Raw genomic sequence first — 21,315 nt, 5'->3', positions numbered from 1 at the left:
AGGTAGTAGTCATGGAAGTTAAAGGTATAAAATCACTTGCTCCAAATCGTATAGTTTATTGCACAATGGAAGTTGAGAGTGGGGAAAAATTGCAAACAGATCAAGCTGAAGCTTCTAAGCCTATGTGGGATACTCAGGGAGATTTCACTACAAATCATCCGTTGCCAGTGGTGAAAGTGAAATTATACACAGAAAATCCAGGCATGCTTGCTTTAGAAGATAAAGAATTGGGAAAGGTGGCTCTTAGACCAACACCACTCTCATCCAAGGTAACTAACTCAAGATTTCAACGCTTTGATTAAATGTCTGTTTCTAAATGTTACTTCGAATCAGTGGATCGATTAATGTAAGATTCTAAAACATATATACTCATTCCTTTCTCACTAGCAAGTAGGTTTTAAACTTGAAATTTGAAAGAAAAGCAAACGCTATTTTAGCATGTGCCCAAAAGCTGTTATAAGTTTAACGAATAACACTAAGCATGCTTTTAAGCAATTTGAAGTTTAGAAAAAATAATGCAGCTTTAAAGCAGCTTCAATAATTGCTAAAGTTGACTAATTCGATACAGTTTTTCTTCCTTTTTAATTGAAGGTCATCAACCATTTTAAGTATTTACTGATACTGAGCACAAATAAATTGGGACAAATAAAAAGAAACGAAAAGAAAGTAATATTGACTTGCAAATAACAAAGACAAAATTTTGGGATTTAATCTCTAGTTTATTGTGCTCGGTATATGACTTATTTTCTTCTGATAATGATCTCTTCAAAGAGTCTTATTTCGGATTTAAACTCATTCAATTTTATTAGGCTCCAGAATGGCATAGGATGACGATACCTAAGAACTTACCGGATCAAGATTTGCGAATAAAAATTGCATGTCGAATGGATAAGCCTTTGAATATGAAACATTGTGGTTCCTTATTTGCAATTGGAAAAAGCGTTTGGAAGAAATGGAAGAAGAGATATTTCGTTCTTGTGCAAGTATCGCAATACACCTTTGCTATGTGTAGCTACAAAGAAAAGAAATCTGAACCTTCTGAAATGATGCAGCTAGATGGATATACCGTAGATTATATTGAGAGTTCCAGCGGTAAGTAAAGAAAAAAAAAATTACGTACAAAATTGACTGGACATTTTCGGATCATACAATTCATAATGCGTTTGGAAAATACTGAACCAGTCTAGTTTGATTCTTTTAATGAGGTATTTCATCTCGGGACTACTGAAGGAATCATCAGTAAGGCTACTCTCTGATTCCTACCTTATACACAAGGTGGTATAAACAACGTTTACATGATTCCTAAGATCTAATATTGATAAATAGTATCTTGACTCACAGTATAAGGAAAGGATCAATTCCTCATTCTATGCTTGACTGTATGGTTCACCTATTAACGAACTTTGGATATTTTTTACATAATTCCTCAATTGAAACATACAAACAACTGTCGATCGACATCATTTTATTTCAAGACCTCGAACAGGTAGGTTGAAATAAAAATGATTGAATGAGATTTCTATATCATTCTATCGAATTTTTCCTCTTTGATTCAGTGATTTCTCAAAAATCGCTTAAATTGCTAAGATTTTGAGTAGGTACCTACATACTGGCAAAGAGTTACCTCGCTGGAGGTGCATAAGCTAGGGACCACTGCGTGGCTTAACTCGTTGTAAATTGTATGCTCCGATAATTATTCCGCGAATCTACATATACATATGTGAATTGATAACTGTTGAATCTTATCACGTACAGGCTCACGCCTCTGTGATTATATGTTTATACCCTGTAGCTTACAGAATGAACCATATTATTATTATTATTATTATTATCACTGAGATGATGTCCTATAAATTTAGCAATATATAGCATATTTTCGTTCAATTTACATAATCAAAATCCCTTGAATTGATACACATATGTAACTGTTTTCAATATTGATTAACTATTAATTCTCTCAAAATATTAACATCACGTTCTCATTATTTCAGCTAACATGGTGGTGGGCATGGGTGAGCAAATAGTCGATATTTTCCAGTTTTTCGACCTAACGTTTGTAGCAAATAAATATAAATTTCGATTTTCTAGATTTGGAAGGTGGAAGGTACTTTTTCAATGCAGTTAAAGAAGGAGACAGTATAATATACGCTTGCGACGATGAGAGCGAATCACATATGTGGGTAATGGCCATGTACAGGGCGACTGGTCAATCACATAAGCCTACACCACCACCAACCCTCCAAGATAAGAATTCCACCATATCGAAGATCCAAGGAGGTAAGGAACCAGGTGTAGCCTACAGAATTTATTCATTAAATTATATGTGATTTAGCAGATGCTGATAGGGCTAGAAAACATGGTATGGAGGACTTTATATCTGCTGATCCGTGTCAGTTTGAACATTCATCCATGTTTCGTCTCCTCCAAAGTCTTACTCTGGAGTATAGACTCAACGATCCTTATTGTTCACTGGTAAATCCTTCCCAAAACAATGGTGATTTGGTGTTCTATTCCTCATTTTTTCAGGGTTGGTTTAGTCCAGGTCAAGTCTTTGTGTTAGACGAATATTGCTCGAGGTATGGAGTTCGAGGTTGCTACAGGCACCTCTGTTACTTGTCTGACTTATTGGACAGAGCTGAGAAGAACCTACTGATCGATCCAACCTTGATCCACTACAGTTTCGCGTTTTGTGCGAGCCACGTACATGGAAACAGGTAAAATATAGATATAGAATAGAGTTTATGAAATACCGATTGATTGTTAACCATAGTAATGAACTCAGAACCGATGGAGTTGGAAGCGTCACCTATGAAGAAAAGGAGAAGTTTCAGGAGATAAAGGAACGTCTCCGAGTGCTATTGGAGAATCAAATCACTAATTTCAGGTAAACACTATTTTTATAATCATATCTACCTATATTCTGCCTTCCTTCCATTCATTTACATGAAAGGAAACAGAAATGGCTCAATGCTCATATCCGGTGAAAATATTACTCACAATATTTTGTTCAGAAACACTGTTTACAACGGTCATTACTAACATTGGAGTTCTCTGAATTTCGTAAACGAACTTCTCTACATATGGTTCTTTTGATGCACAGATGGATCAGATCAGAGGACATTGGCATAGAAGTATATGGACGCAAATTGAGGATACTTATACCCCTCTGTATTGCAATTATTGTAATTAAAACTTGGCTGTTAAGAGTGTCTTAAAAGGAACTTGTTCATGCTGAGAAACTCAGAAAACGTAACTTCAAATTTCCGTTGACTTGAGAGTGTCATTATTATTCACTGAATCGGGGTCGTTGCAGATCTGTTAGCCTTCCGGGAACTGCGACCAATTTGATCTTTTGTTCTTAACCCTACCTATTCATACAGACCCAGAGAGGCCGTCGATACGGTTAACGAAACCGACGACATCCTTAAGAGCCTTGGCTATTACTTTGCGAGTATCCAGAACTTAATTTTCCAAGTGAGTGGTTCTTAGGCCAGTCAGCATCGGACATTTGCACATTATGTGTTCGGCTGTTTCTACTTCCTTTCCACAGAGCCTGTATATCTCATCAGCTAACTTACCCATGCGGTACAAAAGTTAATTGCAATGACAGTGTTTTGTCAGCACTCCCACCATCACCCGAAGCTCAGCTTGTGGTGGATTCAGGAGCTTCATGGTATAGGTCGATGAAAGCACCACAAATTTCATCGCCTGAGCAAAACCCGGAGTGTTTCTCCAGCAGTGTTTTTCAATTGTACCACTTCCATTGTTGGATACCTACCTTGAATTGGTCTTATTTGGACCAATAGATGTAACCTTGATGGCCTTTTTTGCAAGTTCATCGGCTTTTTCGTTTGCTTCAGTGAGAATGCCATAATATAATTGAAAATTTAGCTAGAGGCGAAAAATTTACTCTTCTATGGATGACAATTATTTTGCTTAAAAGGTCACAGACCTGAGCCCTTCTTTGGGTTTGGAGGACAGCAGTTTAGTAATGAAAGTTCAGCAATAGGATTCTAGAAAGAAGTTCGTGTAATTACATCGAGCTGAGCTCCTAGTTATTATGCGACTGCTCAGAGAACACGGCAATATATGGACCTATCATCAGCTGAACTGGCCAGCTTAGGATGCACTCTTCTGAGCAAGCTAGTTCTGAATCACCAAGTGATAGCCGAGGCTTTTATAGATGTTGTCAAATTTGACAATATGGTATAATATTATTCAGATAAAACAAGTCTCAGTTCTGAAAGGCTGTTTTTTAGCCAATCAATCCATATAATCTACATGTAATATTATTTTTAATCGTTAACTTTGTCTGCAGATACTGTTTTCCTTTTGGAAGACCGGAAGGTGCTTTGAAAGCCACACTTTCGTTGCTTGAGAGAGTGCTTATGAAGGACGTTGTGACACCAGTACCTGCAGAAGAGGTGAGAGGAATGATCAAAAAATGTCTTGAAAGTGCGGCGCTTCTGAATTATACACGTCTATCTGCTGAAGCAAAAGTTGAAGGTAAAAGAATGACATAATAGAATTTTCAACTTTGACCGATTCGATGTTTCCAGAAGATCTCAAAGGAGAAACGATGGTACCACCAAATAAAAAGTTGGATGATTTGATACGGTTAGCTGAGCTTTGTGTCGACTTATTACAACAAAACGAGGAACATTACGCAGAGGTGAGAGGTCTTTTTGAGTGGCATATATAATAAACATGTAATAAAGATTGAAATACTCGATTATCGTTTTTGAAAGATTATTTAAAATTGGATCAATGCAAATATCCTGAATATTATCATATAATTTTGTTGTTACAATTATTTCGAAAGAAAAAACCTGCCATTCCGAAAAACTGAATTTTTATTCAACGTGAAGAATTCACTTATATATATTTTAATCTGTTTGAACAAAAACCAAGGAATTGTTGCATAGGTCCAATGGTATAAAAAAATATTTGGGTTATCCTATCATACTTTTCCGTCTCTAAAATGAAACATGTACCTATTTCTCTTCGAAGAAAAGTTTCTCCATAATAAATGTGTTCAATTCAAAATAATATTTTTTGGTGTTCAATTAATGTGAAAAAAAATGAATACTCTTCATTATAATCATCGATGAGGTCCAATATTTGGACGAAGAAAAACTTTGAAGAAACTTTTCTTTTTTCTAATGTCATATGAAATATATCACTATGAACAGAAAATAATGCACTACTCCAGGAGAACAATAGTGATTTGAAAAAAATGTATTCATAATTAGAAATAATACTTCATAAAATATCATAATACAAGCCAAAAATCTCTTTAATAGAGCCAATATTTGAGGAAACATTAGTATTCTTCATAGCTTTTGAGTCGTTTCTATGGAAACGCAATAAATTAGCACATACTGTCAACAAAAGCCATTTTGATTTGAATCAAGTCCATTTGTGCAGTTGTAGGAAAAGTATAGTGTGCAACATGTGGAGAAAGTCCTTTTCTCGCTCGTGTGTTTGCGGCACTCGCCTTTCAGGCTCGTGCCACAAACTTCCACACTCCCGAGAAAAGTTGGACGTTCCCCACTTGTTGCACAATATACTATTCCCTTCCCATATACATCCTGTTGTTTTGACATTGTGAAGCCGAAACAAAATTATTCTCCTGCCAGGAACAGAAGCTGATAAACTGACTATCTGTATGCCAGTTCCTAAAATATGTTACTCTTTCTACCAAAGAATGATGAAAACTACACAATATATACACTCCTCCGAACAAAACCAACCTCACTCCTCTGAGACCATGCTCATTGGGAAAAATCCCAATGAGCATTTTTGAAATGTGGGAGCCAACAGTGGCGCACTCTAAGATATACCCTAAGTGCTATGTTCATAGAGATATATAAGATTTGCGAACAACAAATGTATATACTCCAGCTCTATGGAATATCGCCAAATGTGTATTAATGTTGTCTGTGATTTTATGTGTATGTAGCAACTGCGTGAGCCACCGCCACAAGGCGTTGTTGCCTCGACAGGCCCTAGCTCTAGTACTACCGCCTCGGCCCCATCTAGTGGCCGGGACGTTAAGCACGAGCAATCTGTGTATCGCTATTGCATGCCTCAGCATGCTACTTACCAACCACCTGATCCTACGGCACGTACATCTTTATTCTAATCTTTCTCTCTATTTATCATTCAGTTTGATTTTATTGGGTTACTTTAGCGAACAAGATACACATCTACATAAAACATATTATGCCAGTATTGCATTTTGTTCACTGAAGATTTCTCCAGAAATAAGCTCTTTCACATGTCTTTGAAGCAATCAGAATTTTGAGTCTTGAGATGTTTCCCTAGAACAGCGGTTTCCTGTCTAGTCTGCTGATGGCAAGAAGTTATATACGATCTTTGTATACATTTTCATATACATCAGTTGTAGAGTGATCTGGCAGCTTAGGCAATACAACGTGCCAAACTTGGGGAATCCCCAATCAGTTATCCCTTTGTGTTTCTCAATAAATATCGCGTCTGAGAATCGATTGAAATCTATTGCAAAAAAGATCCTAATAATGCATTTCAATTATTTAGAATAATTCGATAAGGTAAACAAAGCGATAAACAGACTTATAAACTATTAAAGGAAAGCCAGCTTTTTAAATCTTATTCAGCAAAAACTAAACCCATACCTACTTAATAAATGGATACTTGAGTTGACATTGAAAAACTACTACTTGACTTGAACTTGAGTTGATTTCAAATCAAGTAGCTTGAATAGCAAGTCAAGCCGTGAATCCCTGGAAGACAATGACCAAAATTTTAGAATGTTTTAGGAACCGCAGTTCTGAATCCTCAATGCTCAACAATTGTTGAAGAAACTTCACATTTGAATCTGTAACATTACCTATTATTATTTTGCTTATGGGAGTTTCTTGAGACATCTGTTAGAGCTTTTCGTTTCATTTTCTGTTCAATTTTTATGTTGGAATTTCAACGGATCAACAGCTTTCTCTAGTTGATTTGAGGTGTACTCTAAATTGATGGAATACGACAATGAGTATAAGTCAATTGAGTATAGAGAAATCTATTCGATGTTATACATACACTCTAAACTTTCAGTCGGTCTAAAATTACTACAGAAAACTGTCGATAACTTGATTAATTCTTATATTTAACAGGTGCCGACTGAACAACACACACAAAAATGATCCACTTCATTGTTCTCGTCATTTCCAACACTGTTTAAGATTTCGAGTAGAACTAAAAAGACCAATGGAGATAAAACAATTGTATTTAGGTACTCTATATTTCATCCGAGACAACTCCTAAGCGACATTCCTCGATAAACCTGTTTGTGTTGGCGCATTGAGTGTTTTCCAAATAGTTTATCTTAACGTATCTCATCTTTGCTTCTTGGAACTTAGCTCTGTAACCCTTTGCTAACTGTTTGGTGTTTATCAGTCAGCGCCTCAAAATGTGCATGTTTAATGATCCTCAATGTTGGCATAACATCAAAGACTAAAGAATTCACTATCATCTACTTCAATTCGAGAAAATTTTTATGAGGCTGAAAGCATTGTCCCAATAATTATTTGTTTTACCCTGTAATCTTCGCCCCATTAGATACAAATATTAATTTTCACTGTGTATTTATTACCAGTGTTTTTTCTGGTGAGTAATTTGACTGCATATGTTCGTTGTTGTTTTGAACTGTTTTTGAAATTTCTATCAACTCCAAATAAATTAGTGTTCATCTCATATTTCGAAGACATTTGTGAAAAAATTTCAAAACTATATTTAAAAATGAAATTGAACCTCAAAATAAATTTTACTCATTTTCATTCAATACAGAATATTCAACGCCGGATTACAATAGCATTTACATAGGTTAGTTTTGATTGAATTTGAAGAATAATGAACAAATTCCATCAAAAACAAACCAAGTTAAATATAAGATACAAAAATAATGAAATACACAAAAACAATACATTGTATAAAAACATTTATAAATCCTGCTTTCTGGCTGTGATTGTATACATATATAATGTTGGAAATGCATTAATCAAAGAACTCATTCACATAATTAAATGTTATCAACAAAGAATTCCTTACATTCATTCATAACAAAAATTTAAATATATTGAACTATCGGACTGATAAAAGTAATTCCCCAATATTATACATTTTTTAATGAAAATTAAAAATTCAACAAAAAAAACAGAACAAGTCTGAAATAATGCAGTTTTTTATGAACCGGCTCTTCACCATAATTTGACCCCCCTTTTAACTTTGTAACTGAAAAAGGTAAAAAAAATGATTTCTACTAAAGTTTCACTAAATCGACCAGTGTTTTTTAAAATGATTTTACAAAATGAAATATATACAGAGTGGACAACATATTGATTGCAACTTCATTTTTTCAAATGGAACACCCAGTATATTTATCTATATTTGACTAGCTCTTTTTTCCCTGATTAAGAATATATGAGATATGTTTGGCCTATCTCTCCCATTCCGAGTACCACAGAGTTTCAAATTTTAAAAACCACCTGGCAAGCTAAGTAATCAGTTTTCAAGAGGAAGGCTGCGATAATTCAAAATGCCTTTTTTTGAGTTATCTAGTTAGCAACGATATATGACATTTGTTTGTCATTGAATGAAACTATTCATCGAATATGCGCTACATAGAAGTAGAAAAATTTTGCATATTTTCACTTCATGTGAAGAACAATCATCCAATTCCAATTTATAGTGAAAAACGTATGTCATGTCGTTGCCAACGAGAGAACTCAAAAAAGGGCATTTTGAATTATTGCAGTCTTCCTCTTGAAAACTGATTACTTAGCTTGACAGGTGATTCTTAAAATTTGAAACTTTGTGGTACTCATAAGAAGAGACATAGACCAAACATATGTTATATATTTGAAATCAGAGAAAAAAGTGTTAGTCAAATATAGAAAAATATATAGGGTGTTCCATTTGAAAAAATGAAGTTGCAATCAATATATTGCCCACTCTGTATATATTGCATTTTATGCAATCATTTTAAAAAACACTAGTTGATTTTATTAAACTTTTGTAGAAAACATTTTTTTGTACCTCTTTCAGTAACAAGGTGGTCAAATTATGGTGAAAAACCCGGTACATGTTGTTATCTGTGTAGATGTTTATCGCCATATTCATCAAAAATTTCCTGTACGTTTTCACTGAATGAACATAAGTTTCAAACTGCAGTCATGATATCCATCCAAAAACCTTGTAAGTAAATAAATAGTAAAAAATAGATAATATTTGTGTCTAATGGCGATTGGAGAGCATTCTGTTCGATTATGCTGCTGTGATGAAATGCCAATTTGATGTTCTCAGGGTAATCAATAATTTACGTATTGTGTAATAACTGATATGTCATTTCATAGGCTTTCGCTTGGTTTAGCGATCTGCTTGTTGAACATGCTGAGATATTCTGGTCCTTATTTGCTGTTGACATGGATCGGGTACTTGCAGAACAACCAGCAGATACTTGGGACTCCTTCCCTCTATTCCAAGTGTTGAACGACTATTTGGGTTCTGATGGTGAGTGTTTAATACTTTTTAACTCTTTATTTCCGATGATGATTAATAATACCATAGAACACTAACACATGTTTCAATCTCCGTATTCATGAAGGAAATCGACTCAGACGTTTTTATGATCTTGAATCGAGCCTACTCCTTTTTATGAATGAATCTGGGACGAGCAATAACAATGGTAGCAAAGTTGAAGGAAAAGTCTATAAAACATTCCTGTTGGTGGAAGCTTGTATATTAAATCATCTGGTTAAATGTTTCGGCGTATTCGCCATTATCAAACCAAAGATTCTGAAAAAGTTTAAACTTTTAAGCACAAAATATCAAGTTGAGTGAAAAACTTAAAGAAAAGGTGAAAAAAGGTGGAGAACATAATACAGTTTGGTTAATTGCTCACTGAAACGTACGATTTTTGAGGTTCCAAAGACATATGGTAAAACATCGATTAAAATATATACAAGTCACAAAAAAAAATATGAATAGTCAAATAATATAAAATGACAAACAAAAACAAACAAAACAAAACAAAACTGACGTTCATGCACAAGAGTATAAACTTTTTCAGAATCTTTGGTTTGATAATGGCGAATACCAGATGATGATGATGAAACCAGATGATTCAATATACAAGGTTCCACCAACAGAAGTGTTTTATAGACTTTTCCTTCAACTTTATACTCAACACTTCAAAATGGGATTTCAAGTTTGGGGAGCTTATGTCATTATTAAAATTGATATGGATGAAAAACTTGTTGCCAACTAGTTTATTATTCTTTTTGCTTTATAATAATCACCATTTTGCTTCTGCTAATGAAATATTCTGATTTTACTATTTTCAGATAATTTGAACGGCGGTAGATTCCATCAACACCTGAGGGTCACTTTCGCCCCACTGGTGGTACGTTATGTGGATCTAATGGAATCGTCTATAGCGCAATCAATTCACAAGGGTTTCGAGAAAGAAAGATGGGAAATCAAAGGGTAAATATATTTCATTATACAGGATGAGTCACAGGAACCTCATATTTTTGGAGGGTGGTAGTTGAAAGGAGTAGAAAGTAAGGTGATTGCCTATTTCAAGAACAACAGAACAACATCATAAATGTGAGGCTCTTCTGAATCGCAATCAAATACTGAAATCGGTTCAAAACCTGGGAAGCCCTGGAAGCATATGAAAAAGAAATTTTTTTGGACTGACACACTGTTAGGACATAAAAAAATATCCACAGGATGAAACGGGCCTTGACCGAAAATTGAGATCCATCCTTACAAGATGTGCTTCAATCAACAACTATAGCCTACAACGAAAAAATTTTCTGTACGCATGCAACTTATATTGCCATAAACCAAACCGATATTAGGTGTACAACATTGCTTCCGCCGTTTTGCAATAGATGACTGTAGCGGTAAGTGGTAGCCGAAATAGATAGATCGTAGATGTCATACAATAAGCTTAGGTATTTGTAAACACAACGCCAACGAAATATTAGTCTATATGTGTCTGCATCATGAAGTTATTCTCGATTAAACATATCAGCTTACGAGCCAAAATCTCGTCATTTGCGAGAGGTATTATTTCTCTGCTTTAATTTGAAGAAATCTGCGGCTGAGGCTCATCGAATGCTCTCAAATACGTATAGTGAGCTATTAGTGAAAAAATGTGCCGAGAGTGGTTTCAACGCTTCAAGAACGGTGATTTTGAAATCGAAGACCAGTCTGTGGAAAAGAGAAGGTTTTCGAAGATGCAGAACTGGAGGCATTACTTGATCAAGACTCTTGTCAAACCCAACAAGAAACTGCAGGATCATTGGGAGTGACGCAATTTCAGAACGCCTGAAAGTGGTCAAGACATACTTGTAAACGTTCAAATGAGAAGTCCTACCTGACCTGCCGTATTCTCCAGAAGTTGCTCCCTCGGACTATCACTTGTTTCGATCAATGGCACACAGCTTGGCTGACCAGCACTTCCGGTTTTATGAAGAAATAAAAATTTGGATCGATTCGTGAATCGCTTCAAAAGATGACCAGTTTTTTCTAAGCAGGATTCGTACGCTGGCCGAAATATGGGAGAAAGTAGTGGCTAGCGATGGAAAATACTTCGAATCAGAAATGTATAACCAGTTTTCTAGGATAAAGCCTCGAATTTCTGAGAAAAAACGGCGGAAGCAATGTTGTACGCCTATGTAACTGAACAATTATTTAACAAACATCAGGTTCCTGTGGGCCACCCTGGATCTTCTAGATCTTTAATTCCTCTCCGATTTGCTGCTTACGTCTTACTTTCCAATCGAGAGACAGTCTTCTGTAGGTTTTAACTATTTCAGAAATGGTTGTGCTACATCAGAAGATCTTTTCTGGAAATTGGACGCATTACAGTCATTCATAAGAGATCTACATTGGCCAGACATGGAATTCCGGCAACATCTAGAGCAAAGACTGAAACTAATGGCTTGCGACATGATCGAATCTTGCATACAAAGAACGGAAACTGCGTTCCAACAATTTGGAAAGAAATCGTTGACATTCATCTCCACAGATTATATAATACCATCTGAAGTATGTGCTATGGTCAATGTAGTTCTTGATGCTAAAAACCAGTCATTCAAACTCTGTACTATAGACGGTTTGGATGTGGTGAGTACTGATTAATACACTAACAGCTAATCCCTGAATGTTTTCGGTGTTCCTTGTTTGGTACGATTGTTTTATATCTTAATGTTTATAGTTCAAACTTCAGAGTTCATATTAATTTTTAGCATAAGTACCACCAGAAAATCGATGACCAGATAGATAAAACCCTGGCGAGTATGAACCAAGGCATGGTGAGTAAATTATTGGCTGTTTTGGAAGGAACACTGGGTAAACTTTCACGCTACGACGAAGGGAGTTTTCTAGGCCATATAATAGCGTTCACTGTAAGTTGAAGTTGAATAGTTCTTACGAAGTTTTCAAGTTAGCCGGTATTGCAGAACATGCATGGGACTGGCAAAGATTTGGGCCAGGGATACGTGAACTTTACATTGAACTGTATGGACCAAATTCGAGGAAAGATAACGGATGAATTGTGGATCCTAACTTTTTTCGAACAATGGTATATCGGTCAGATAACCATGCTGTGCAATTGGTTATCTGAAAGGTTAGATCATACCCTTCATCCGTTCCAATGTGCCTGCTTGGCCCACATAGTCCGGGTATGTATATCCTAGATTCCATTAAATTTCAAAAATTAATGTTTTATTTTTTAGAAAATTTACTCAGACTTCGAACTCCAGGGTGTAATGGAAGAAAAACTGAACTCCAAAGCTTACCAAACTATCTCCCAGAGGATGCAGACTGAAGAGGCAACCTGTGCTCTTACTATGAACCAAGTAGATGGGTTGGTAACCTTTGACCAGAATACTTTAAGAATATCGATACTGCAAACGTTCAAGAAAAACAAAAACTTTTAGAAATGTTTACATTAGCTCTTGTTTTCAAGGGTTCTCACGGGATGCATTTACGTTACCAAAAAATTAATATTTCAAATTTTGCATTGTTTTCAACTTTTTTCAGGGGCGATGTATATAACGAGGAGGGAGATTCCAGAGGCAAAAGCAAAGTACCCGTCTTGGAGAGTTTGGGAGGAGAAGATGGAAACTACGTATCAAACATAGGTAACATCCTAAGCAACCGGGTGGGCAACATCTTCGGAAAAGGATTTGGCGGCATAAGCAACAAATTCGGTGGGAAGTAGAAGATTGAAACAGAAATCTTATATTTTCTCATGTTCGAATGTAATGTAAGTTCTGTTATTTAATGCTTATTAAATTCAGTTTAAACAAGCGATTTCATTTAAACTTTTTATATGAGCTGTTAAAGAGCAAACGTTCGAAACGTTTTCTACGAATTGCACTTGCTGAAACACTTCATTAAGATTTTCAGGTATAATTTTTCCGTTTAAGTGTTATGCCTTCAGAAACACACATTTTCAGATGGTACAATAAATACTCACTTGGTATTGCACTGGCAAATATTCAATAATTCTTAAACACCTCTCAATGTATTCTTGCAATAATACTGGATAACAAACATTGCCTATAAATTGTTCATTAGTGTTTCATTCATTTCAAATAATTCAAAACAAGAAACTCAAAAGAATATGGAACGAAGCTATTTGTTATATGTTCCAATCTTCGTCACGTTCTTCACGGGTCATATTTTGAATTTGGTTTAATGAAATCGATGTCTTAAGACAATAATTATGGTTGAGTTAACATTCTTGGTTTGTCTAATTTGAAACGAATAAATGATATTCGATAGGATAAATAAATTTTTGCTGAAGTTTTTGATAGTGTTTTGTATTGAATTTAGATATAGAATATATACTTTTTTATAAATAATAATATAATGGATGTTAGTATGTATTATAATTAGATATATTTCTCTTATATAATTAGCTTAGCAGTGCAATATCTAGTGTTATTGATCGAATATTTTCAGTAACTCAAGCACTTTTCTAAGTAGATTATGACACTGGCATATCTTAATTATTGTAGACATTTTTAGATACTGAAAATATCGATTGATCAAAGAAGAATGTTTTGTGCGAAGAATGAAAACACACCAATTATTGGACATATGTTGAACTGATCAATAAATAAATTAACATTGTCCACAGCCTTTTAAAATATTATATTATATAATATTCAATCTTAGCTTTATATCGCTGAATTTTGGGTATTTTTTTCATCAGTGATTCTAGATACTGTGATCTTGAACTACATTTTAGATAAAGTAACAACGATTCTTGAAAATTATTAATGTTATTCTGCATGCCTACCGCTTATACTTTGAAAGGTATCTGTAGCTATTTAACAGGAAATATTCAGATATTAAAGTACAAATTTATGAATAATTCTTATAATATAGTATAGTATTACAGTTTCAAAAATGTAATTCTGGTGAATGTGAATATTTAGGTCTAAATAATACGAATCAATAATATTCATACTATTATATTCATAATGAATTCAATATTAGATTGGCTTTGAAATGCATTCAATATTCGTATAGATCATCGAAAAAATTCACTTTATCTGAACCTGCCGCAATTTTATATTTCAATAAAATAACATAAACCAATATGAAATTTGAAATATTCTTAGAAATTCTGATTGAATCTACAGAATTCTCATTCGGCAGGTTTGCAGGTTATTGTCCTCGTTTTGCATCGGTCGGTCAATTTTGGAAAATTGATGATAAGTTTTCATATTTTTCGACAATCTGCGAAAACGTGTATTTGTGATTCAGAAACATGGAGGATATGCTGAAATATAATGTTTCAATTTTCGAAACTCAACATTGCCTTTCTATCACCCAGTTCACTTATATCTTGTAGATAATTATTCAATTCGAATATGAAGTAGAAAAGATTGCAGTATCTCGAGAAAGTGCTCCTTTCACTTAGAAAAATGTTCAGTTGAAAAACTCGTATAAATAAAACAGACGAGAAAGCAAAGGTTAGGTCTGTGATGTCATTGAAATGGCAAGATTTAATAAGTCTACATAAAAACTCCTATATAGGCAGAATATATTGTTATGTTTATCTCGTACTTTACTGGTGATCACCTATACTGTTTAGGAGAAGTTCTCAATCATTATAGTCTACTTTTTTTAATATTCCTTTTTGCCATTTCTACTTTTTATGTCATGAAACACATTCAAATTTATAAACGGCTATTCTGGTAACATCCAAAGCCTTAAAAACGAAATTGTAATAGTTTTACGAATTGGAACTGAAGATGTTCGTATAGTCAAGGTTTTGGTGCTAAAAATTTCTCTTAAAAAATATAATTCTGAATTAATTTGCCAACAAGCAGGTAAGCGATGTCATCAGATAGCCTGGTTTCTCTCACTTTTTGTTATGTATTATTTTTGATAATAGAGCTTTGAAAATTCATGCTTTTCCACTCATAAGACCTTGTCTTTGTGGAAAGTAGAATTATTGAGATGTATTACTGTATTCTGGAAAATAAATTATATTATAATTGTTCGAAAGAAATATTTCTCATCCCTTCCGATTCTTAACTTCAGCGTGAGTCCCTCATAGCTCCCACATTCAAAGGCGGTCCTAGCCTTAAATTTTGGGGCTTCGAGTTTTTATGGGACCAATTATGTGAATCGGTTTCAAGTCCTAACCTCTCAAAAATATTTATATTTGTACATTTATGTGAGGTGTACAACTTTACTTCCACCGTTTTGCTATAGATGGCTTTAGTGGTAAGTGGTAGTCGAAATAAATAGACCGTAAGGCCCAGTTTCACCAAATGCTTTAATCTTGACTTAGCTCTTAAGTGAGGCCTTAGATCACGATTAATGTAATGTAGCGTTTCACCACACTCCAAAGCGCCATTTAATCGACCAATCGCGATTTAGCACTAATCGGCCATTTTTGGAGGATTATAACCTTTCAAGCTGAGATTAATAATTATTTGGAACTCTTGTCTATGTAATTATTTTTCCGGAAATTTCGTTAAAATGGCCTTTCGACGAGTATATGATCTTGCCTTTGAAGATGATGATAGTGATGAAGAATTTGTCGTTCGACGTCCTCGATGGATCTGAGAAAGAGAAGATCATTTCCAAAATTTGGACAATGCGGATTTTGAGAAAAGATTCCGTCTCTCAAAAAAAGCTGCACTCCAAATACTGGGTTCAATTGAGGAACAAATTGAATTTGCAAACGACAAGTAAGTTTTAATGTTTCATTTTCCTTTTGAATTGGCTACTGATATTGTTGAGGTTATGTTTGCAATATAGTTTGATACACTGATTTTGCGTTTCCTATTGATTTCCAGGAATAATTCTGTTTCTCCAATGAATCAGTTACTATGCACCTTACGATACTATGCTACTGGTTGTCACCAAATGACAGTTGCAGACTTCACTGGAATTAGTAAATCGACAGCCCACAGAATAATTCATCGAGTGAGTACTGCTATTGCCTCTCTCCGTCCACTGCATATAACATTCCCTGAAACTCAGGAGGAAATTCGAAGAACACAGACTGAATTTTTCGGATTTGCAAGCTTTCCAAGGGTTTTGGGTGCCATCGATTGCACTCATGTTAAAATTAAAACTCCAGGTACGTCCTTCTTTCCTCCTACATGTAATGATTCTTCTCCCACTGTTTCATTAAATTTATGTTATTTTTCAGGTGGTGATAATACAGAGCTGTTTCGTTGCAGAAAGGGTTACTTTTCACATAATATTCAGGCTATATGCAATGCCAAACTTGAATTCACAGACATAGTTGCGAGGTGGCCTGGAAGTAGTCATGATTCCACCATATTCCGTAATTGCTATCGGAAAGCTATGTTTGATGATGACAGATATGGAAATGCTGTCCTAGTAGGAGATAGTGGATATTCCTGTACCAAGTATTTCATGACTCCTTTTGAAAATTGTTTGAACCCTGCGGAACAATTATACAACGAATCTCAAATCAGAACGAGAAACCCTGTGGAAAGAATGTTTGGAGTTTGGAAAAGACGCTTTCCTGTATTATCGTTAGGTTTTAGAATCGATTTGGATAAAGTATTTCCTGTAATAGTGGCAACGGCTGTACTTCATAATGTCCTACGAAGACGTGGGAAAGATGTCCCACCTTTTGATGCTGAGTTTGAAGCCAACCTACCAGCACCATGGGATGTTATAATAGCTCAGGGAGACATGGGACAAAATCCCATAGCAGTCTTAGGTCATCCATTGAACGAGAGGAGAGATTACCCTGAGCACCGAGAAAGACGTACTATGGTTCATCAATACTTCACAAGGTTTGTGTCCGGCCTGAAGATTATTGAACATATTTTGGCATTTCTATAATAGCAAAGCAAATGCTAATTTATATGTATATTTCAGGCTGGTAATGCTAGAGCGACAGCGCAGGGAAATTGGAAGGGTTGTAGTGGAAGAACATGAAGAGATTGCGGAAGATCCACATCCAGAAGTGAGGCAGGATCAATAGGACTGAAGACATTGAAAACAGCTGACAAAGAAAAAAAATCACTCGCAGCCAGCAAATTTTTTTCTAATTTTTGGGTCAATTTTATCAAAATATGACTATATGTATAGGCACAATATTTCCCATTTAAAATAGCCGTAAACTTTGTTTTTGTGTTTTATGAAATTTATTGCAAAGAATAATTTATTGATATGTTTGATTGAAATATTATTTAAGAAGCAGTTAAACTTGTTAATAAAAATAAATAAGTTAATAAAATTACTTAAATAGTTTTTTTTACAGAATGTGTGGTTTTGTGAAATGGGATAATTAAAGCTCTCAAGTACAAAATCAACTTTAATTGTATAACAAAACTCAACAAACAGGAAGTCAGTTAATAACGTTCAAACATAAAATGCGAATATTTTTTACATACATTCAGTCAAAAATCATTAGAGGAAACCAATGATTTACATTAAAAAATATAAATGAAAATCTTGTTTACTTATTAAAAAAGTGAAAAATAATTAATTTCTTATACAAAGGCTACATAAACATAACTAACTGACACCTAGCGCCAATGGTGGTCATCACTGCTAATACTATACAGAACCCTATATATCTTCTTGTTCACAACGTTGCCAAATGGTTTGACTATTTAATCGCGATTTGGTTAATCGCGATCATCTTCGGACGGGTTGCTGCATGGTGAAACAGAAAACACTGTTAAGCCTGCTTTAGTAACAAGCGGAGTTTAATCAATCTGGGATCAAGTGCTGTTTGGTGAAACTGGGCCTAAATGTTATACAATAAGCTCAGGTATTTGTGAACATAACGCTATCGAAATATTAGTCGATTTGTGTCTGCATCTTAGGTCCAGTTTCACCAAATGCTTTAATCTTGACTTGGCTCTTAAGGCCCAGTTTCACCAAATGCTTTAATCTTGACTTAGCTCTTAAGTGAGGCCTTAGATCACGATTAATGTAATGTAGCGTTTCACCACACTCCAAAGCGCCATTTAATCGACCAATCGCGATTTAGCACTAATCGGCCATTTTTGGAGGATTATAACCTTTCAAGTTGAGATTAATAATTATTTATCAGTATGGAACTCTTGTCTATGTAATTATTTTTCCGGAAATTTCTAATTTTTGGGTCAATTTTATCAAAATATGACTATATGTATAGGCTCAATATTTCCCATTTAAAATACACGTAAACTTTGTTTTTGTGTTTTATGAAATTTATTGCAAAGAATAATTTATTGATGTTTGATTGAAATATTATTTAAGAAGCAGTTGAACTTGTTAATAAAAATAAATAAGTTAATAAAATTATTTATATAGTTTTTTTTCCAGAATGTGTGGTTTTGTGAAATGGGATAATTTCTTTTTAACTTCTGCAAGTTTCCGACATTTCGAAGCACATCACTCGACATTTTCGGCAAAAATTAACTTTGTTTTTTGTTTACAAGATGACAAATGTTTTGAAATGTTATGAGTTATGAATGAATGACACCTGACACCTAGCGCCAATGGTGGTCATCATTGCTAATACGATACAGAACACTATTATAACTCTTTGTTCACAACGTTGCCAAATGGTCTGACTATTTAATCGCGATTTGGTTAATCGCGATCATCTTCGGACGGGTTGATGCATGGTGAAACAGAAAACACTGTTAAGCCTGCTTTAGTAACAAGCGGAGTTTAATCAATCTGGGATCAAGTGCTGTTTGGTGAAACTGGGCCTAAGTGAGGCCTTAGATCACGATTAATGTAATGTAGCGTTTCACCACACTCCAAAGCGCCATTTAATCGACCAATCGCGATTTAGCACTAATCGGCCATTTTTGGAGGATTATAACCTTTCAAGTTGAGATTAATAATTATTTATCAGTATGGAACTCTTGTCTATGTAATTATTTTTCCGGAAATTTCTAATTTTTGGGTCAATTTTATCAAAATATAACTATATGTATAGGCTCAATATTTCCCATTTAAAATACACGTAAACTTTGTTTTTGTATTTTATGAAATTTATTGCAAAGAATAATTTATTGATATGTTTGATTGAAATATTATTTAAGAAGCAGTTAAACTTGTTAATAAAAATAAATAAGTTAATAAAATTACTTATATAGTTTTTTTTCCAGAATGTGTGGTTTTGTGAAATGGGATAATTTCTTTATAACTTCTGCAAGTTTCCGACATTTCGAAGCACATCACTCGACATTTTCGGCAAAAATTAACTTTGTTTTTTGTTTACAAGATAACAAATGATTTGAAATGTTATAATTATTATGAATGAATGACACCTGACACCTAGCGCCAATGGTGGTCATCACTGCTAATACCATACAGAACACTATATAACTTTTTGTTCACAACGTTGCCAAATGGTTTGACTATTTAATCGCGATTTGGTTAATCGCGATCATCTTCGGACGGGTTGATGCATGGTGAAACAGAAAACACTGTTAAGCCTGCTTTAGTAACAAGCGGAGTTTAATCAATCTGGAATCAAGTGCTGTTTGGTGAAACTGGGCCTTAGAGCTATTCACAATTAAACATGTTAGCTTACGAGCCAAATTCCCGTCATTGGCAGGAGGTTTTGATTTTCTGCTTTATGAAGAAATCTGCGGCTGAGGCTCATCGAATGCTCTCAAATACCAATGGTGAGGCCACTATTAGTGGAAGAACGTACCGAGAGTTATTTCAACCTTCGGTGTCGGGCTCTTTCTCCAAAATGAAAAAACTCATGCAGTTTTTATGACAAGACGCTGTCATGCAAAATTATCGGTAATTTTGATGCACTTGTGCAATTACTTATGAAAATTGAATAGTATATCAATTGTTTAATATGAAAAAAAAAGACAATTGGCAAATACAACACAAAATCTAATTTGGTCTGAACCCTTTGGAAAACTGTCCCTGTGAATGTTCAGGAGGACTAAACCAAATCCGATGCAAATCTCCAGATAGAAAAAATCCCAGAAAAATCTGCCCAAACAACAAAAAAGGGTTAAATCATCAAACATTCAAACAAGCCGGTCGATCCGAGTGCCGACAGTAACAGTTACAGCCAACAGCCATAATTACTTCTGCAATTTCAGTTTTGAAACAAGAAACATATTATGCGTGTTCTTTTTCCTCTTCAAACTCGGAAAAAACTTCAGATAGAAAAAATCCCAGAAAAATTTGACCTTCTGATCTACCAATAACAGCAACATAAAGGGTAATAAAATCATGAAACACAACAGTAACAGCTGAAATTACATCTGCAATTTCAGTTGAAACACGTACTTTAGGGATGGGGATTGTAAACCTATTGCTACGAGCTATTCATTCATTTTTGTCACCCTTATTTGTATTCTCATCTAATTTGAAGATGGGAACTCGTTCAGATATCAATTCTTCTAAATAATTTGTTCATATTTATGCCGTTATACGTTGGTGTACCAATTAGATAATTTTTATACACTTCGACGGAAAATATATGAATTTTGTAATTTACAACTTACAACTAATATTGTTATCAATTCCATTTCGTACCTTGTCTGCTTGAAACGCATATTAAGTGTTAAGTGGTTCCATTTTGGGGGGTTATGACCCCCTTGACCCCCCCCTGGTACCACGCTTGCCCACATTTCAGAAAATCACAGTGGAGGGTGAGGTTGAACCCATTCAGACGAGTAGATCAACATTTAAAATATTAAGGAGGGAATAGTAAAATGATTGTTAGGAAAAAAAGTTTTTATTAAAAATGAACAGAACTTTAGTCATTAAGGCTATACATCC

General features: G+C 34.7%; 2 protein-coding genes across 17 annotated transcripts in view; both read left to right on the top strand.

Annotated features, from left to right (window-relative positions):
* LOC123685607 (calcium-dependent secretion activator-like) overlaps positions 1-15,570 on the top strand; it is a 103,051-nt gene extending 87,481 nt beyond the window's left edge. For 5 of the 16 annotated variants that reach the window (XM_045625347.1, XM_045625342.1, XM_045625331.1 and 2 more), the window contains 17 exons: positions 3-269; positions 810-1,092; positions 1,992-2,012; positions 2,089-2,277; positions 2,333-2,472; positions 2,527-2,714; positions 2,771-2,884; positions 4,319-4,506; positions 4,560-4,672; positions 5,963-6,124; positions 9,384-9,540; positions 10,374-10,515; positions 11,859-12,168; positions 12,291-12,449; positions 12,492-12,725; positions 12,780-12,910; positions 13,087-15,570. In XM_045625347.1, coding sequence (XP_045481303.1) covers positions 3-269; positions 810-1,092; positions 1,992-2,012; positions 2,089-2,277; positions 2,333-2,472; positions 2,527-2,714; positions 2,771-2,884; positions 4,319-4,506; positions 4,560-4,672; positions 5,963-6,124; positions 9,384-9,540; positions 10,374-10,515; positions 11,859-12,168; positions 12,291-12,449; positions 12,492-12,725; positions 12,780-12,910; positions 13,087-13,267 — 2,979 coding nt within the window. In that variant the 3' untranslated portion in view covers positions 13,268-15,570. The remainder of the gene's footprint in view (positions 1-2; positions 270-809; positions 1,093-1,991; positions 2,013-2,088; positions 2,278-2,332; positions 2,473-2,526; positions 2,715-2,770; positions 2,885-4,318; positions 4,507-4,559; positions 4,673-5,962; positions 6,125-9,383; positions 9,541-10,373; positions 10,516-11,858; positions 12,169-12,290; positions 12,450-12,491; positions 12,726-12,779; positions 12,911-13,086) is intronic. The other 11 variants (XM_045625339.1, XM_045625338.1, XM_045625334.1 and 8 more) reach the window with 11 other exon arrangements.
* A 348-nt stretch (positions 15,571-15,918) lies between these two features.
* LOC123685772 (putative nuclease HARBI1) lies at positions 15,919-17,671 on the top strand. Its single transcript, XM_045625645.1, has 4 exons — positions 15,919-16,262; positions 16,371-16,657; positions 16,730-17,348; positions 17,434-17,671. Exons 2-4 carry the CDS (start codon positions 16,390-16,392, stop codon positions 17,537-17,539), a joined length of 993 nt encoding a protein of 330 aa, XP_045481601.1. The 5' UTR covers positions 15,919-16,262; positions 16,371-16,389; the 3' UTR covers positions 17,540-17,671.
* The last annotated feature ends 3,644 nt before the right edge of the window (positions 17,672-21,315 follow it).

This window comes from Harmonia axyridis, chromosome X (genome assembly GCF_914767665.1).
Source record: "Harmonia axyridis chromosome X, icHarAxyr1.1, whole genome shotgun sequence".
Classification (NCBI taxonomy): Eukaryota; Metazoa; Arthropoda; class Insecta; order Coleoptera; family Coccinellidae; genus Harmonia; species Harmonia axyridis.
This window is presented reverse-complemented; position numbering and strand designations above follow the sequence as displayed.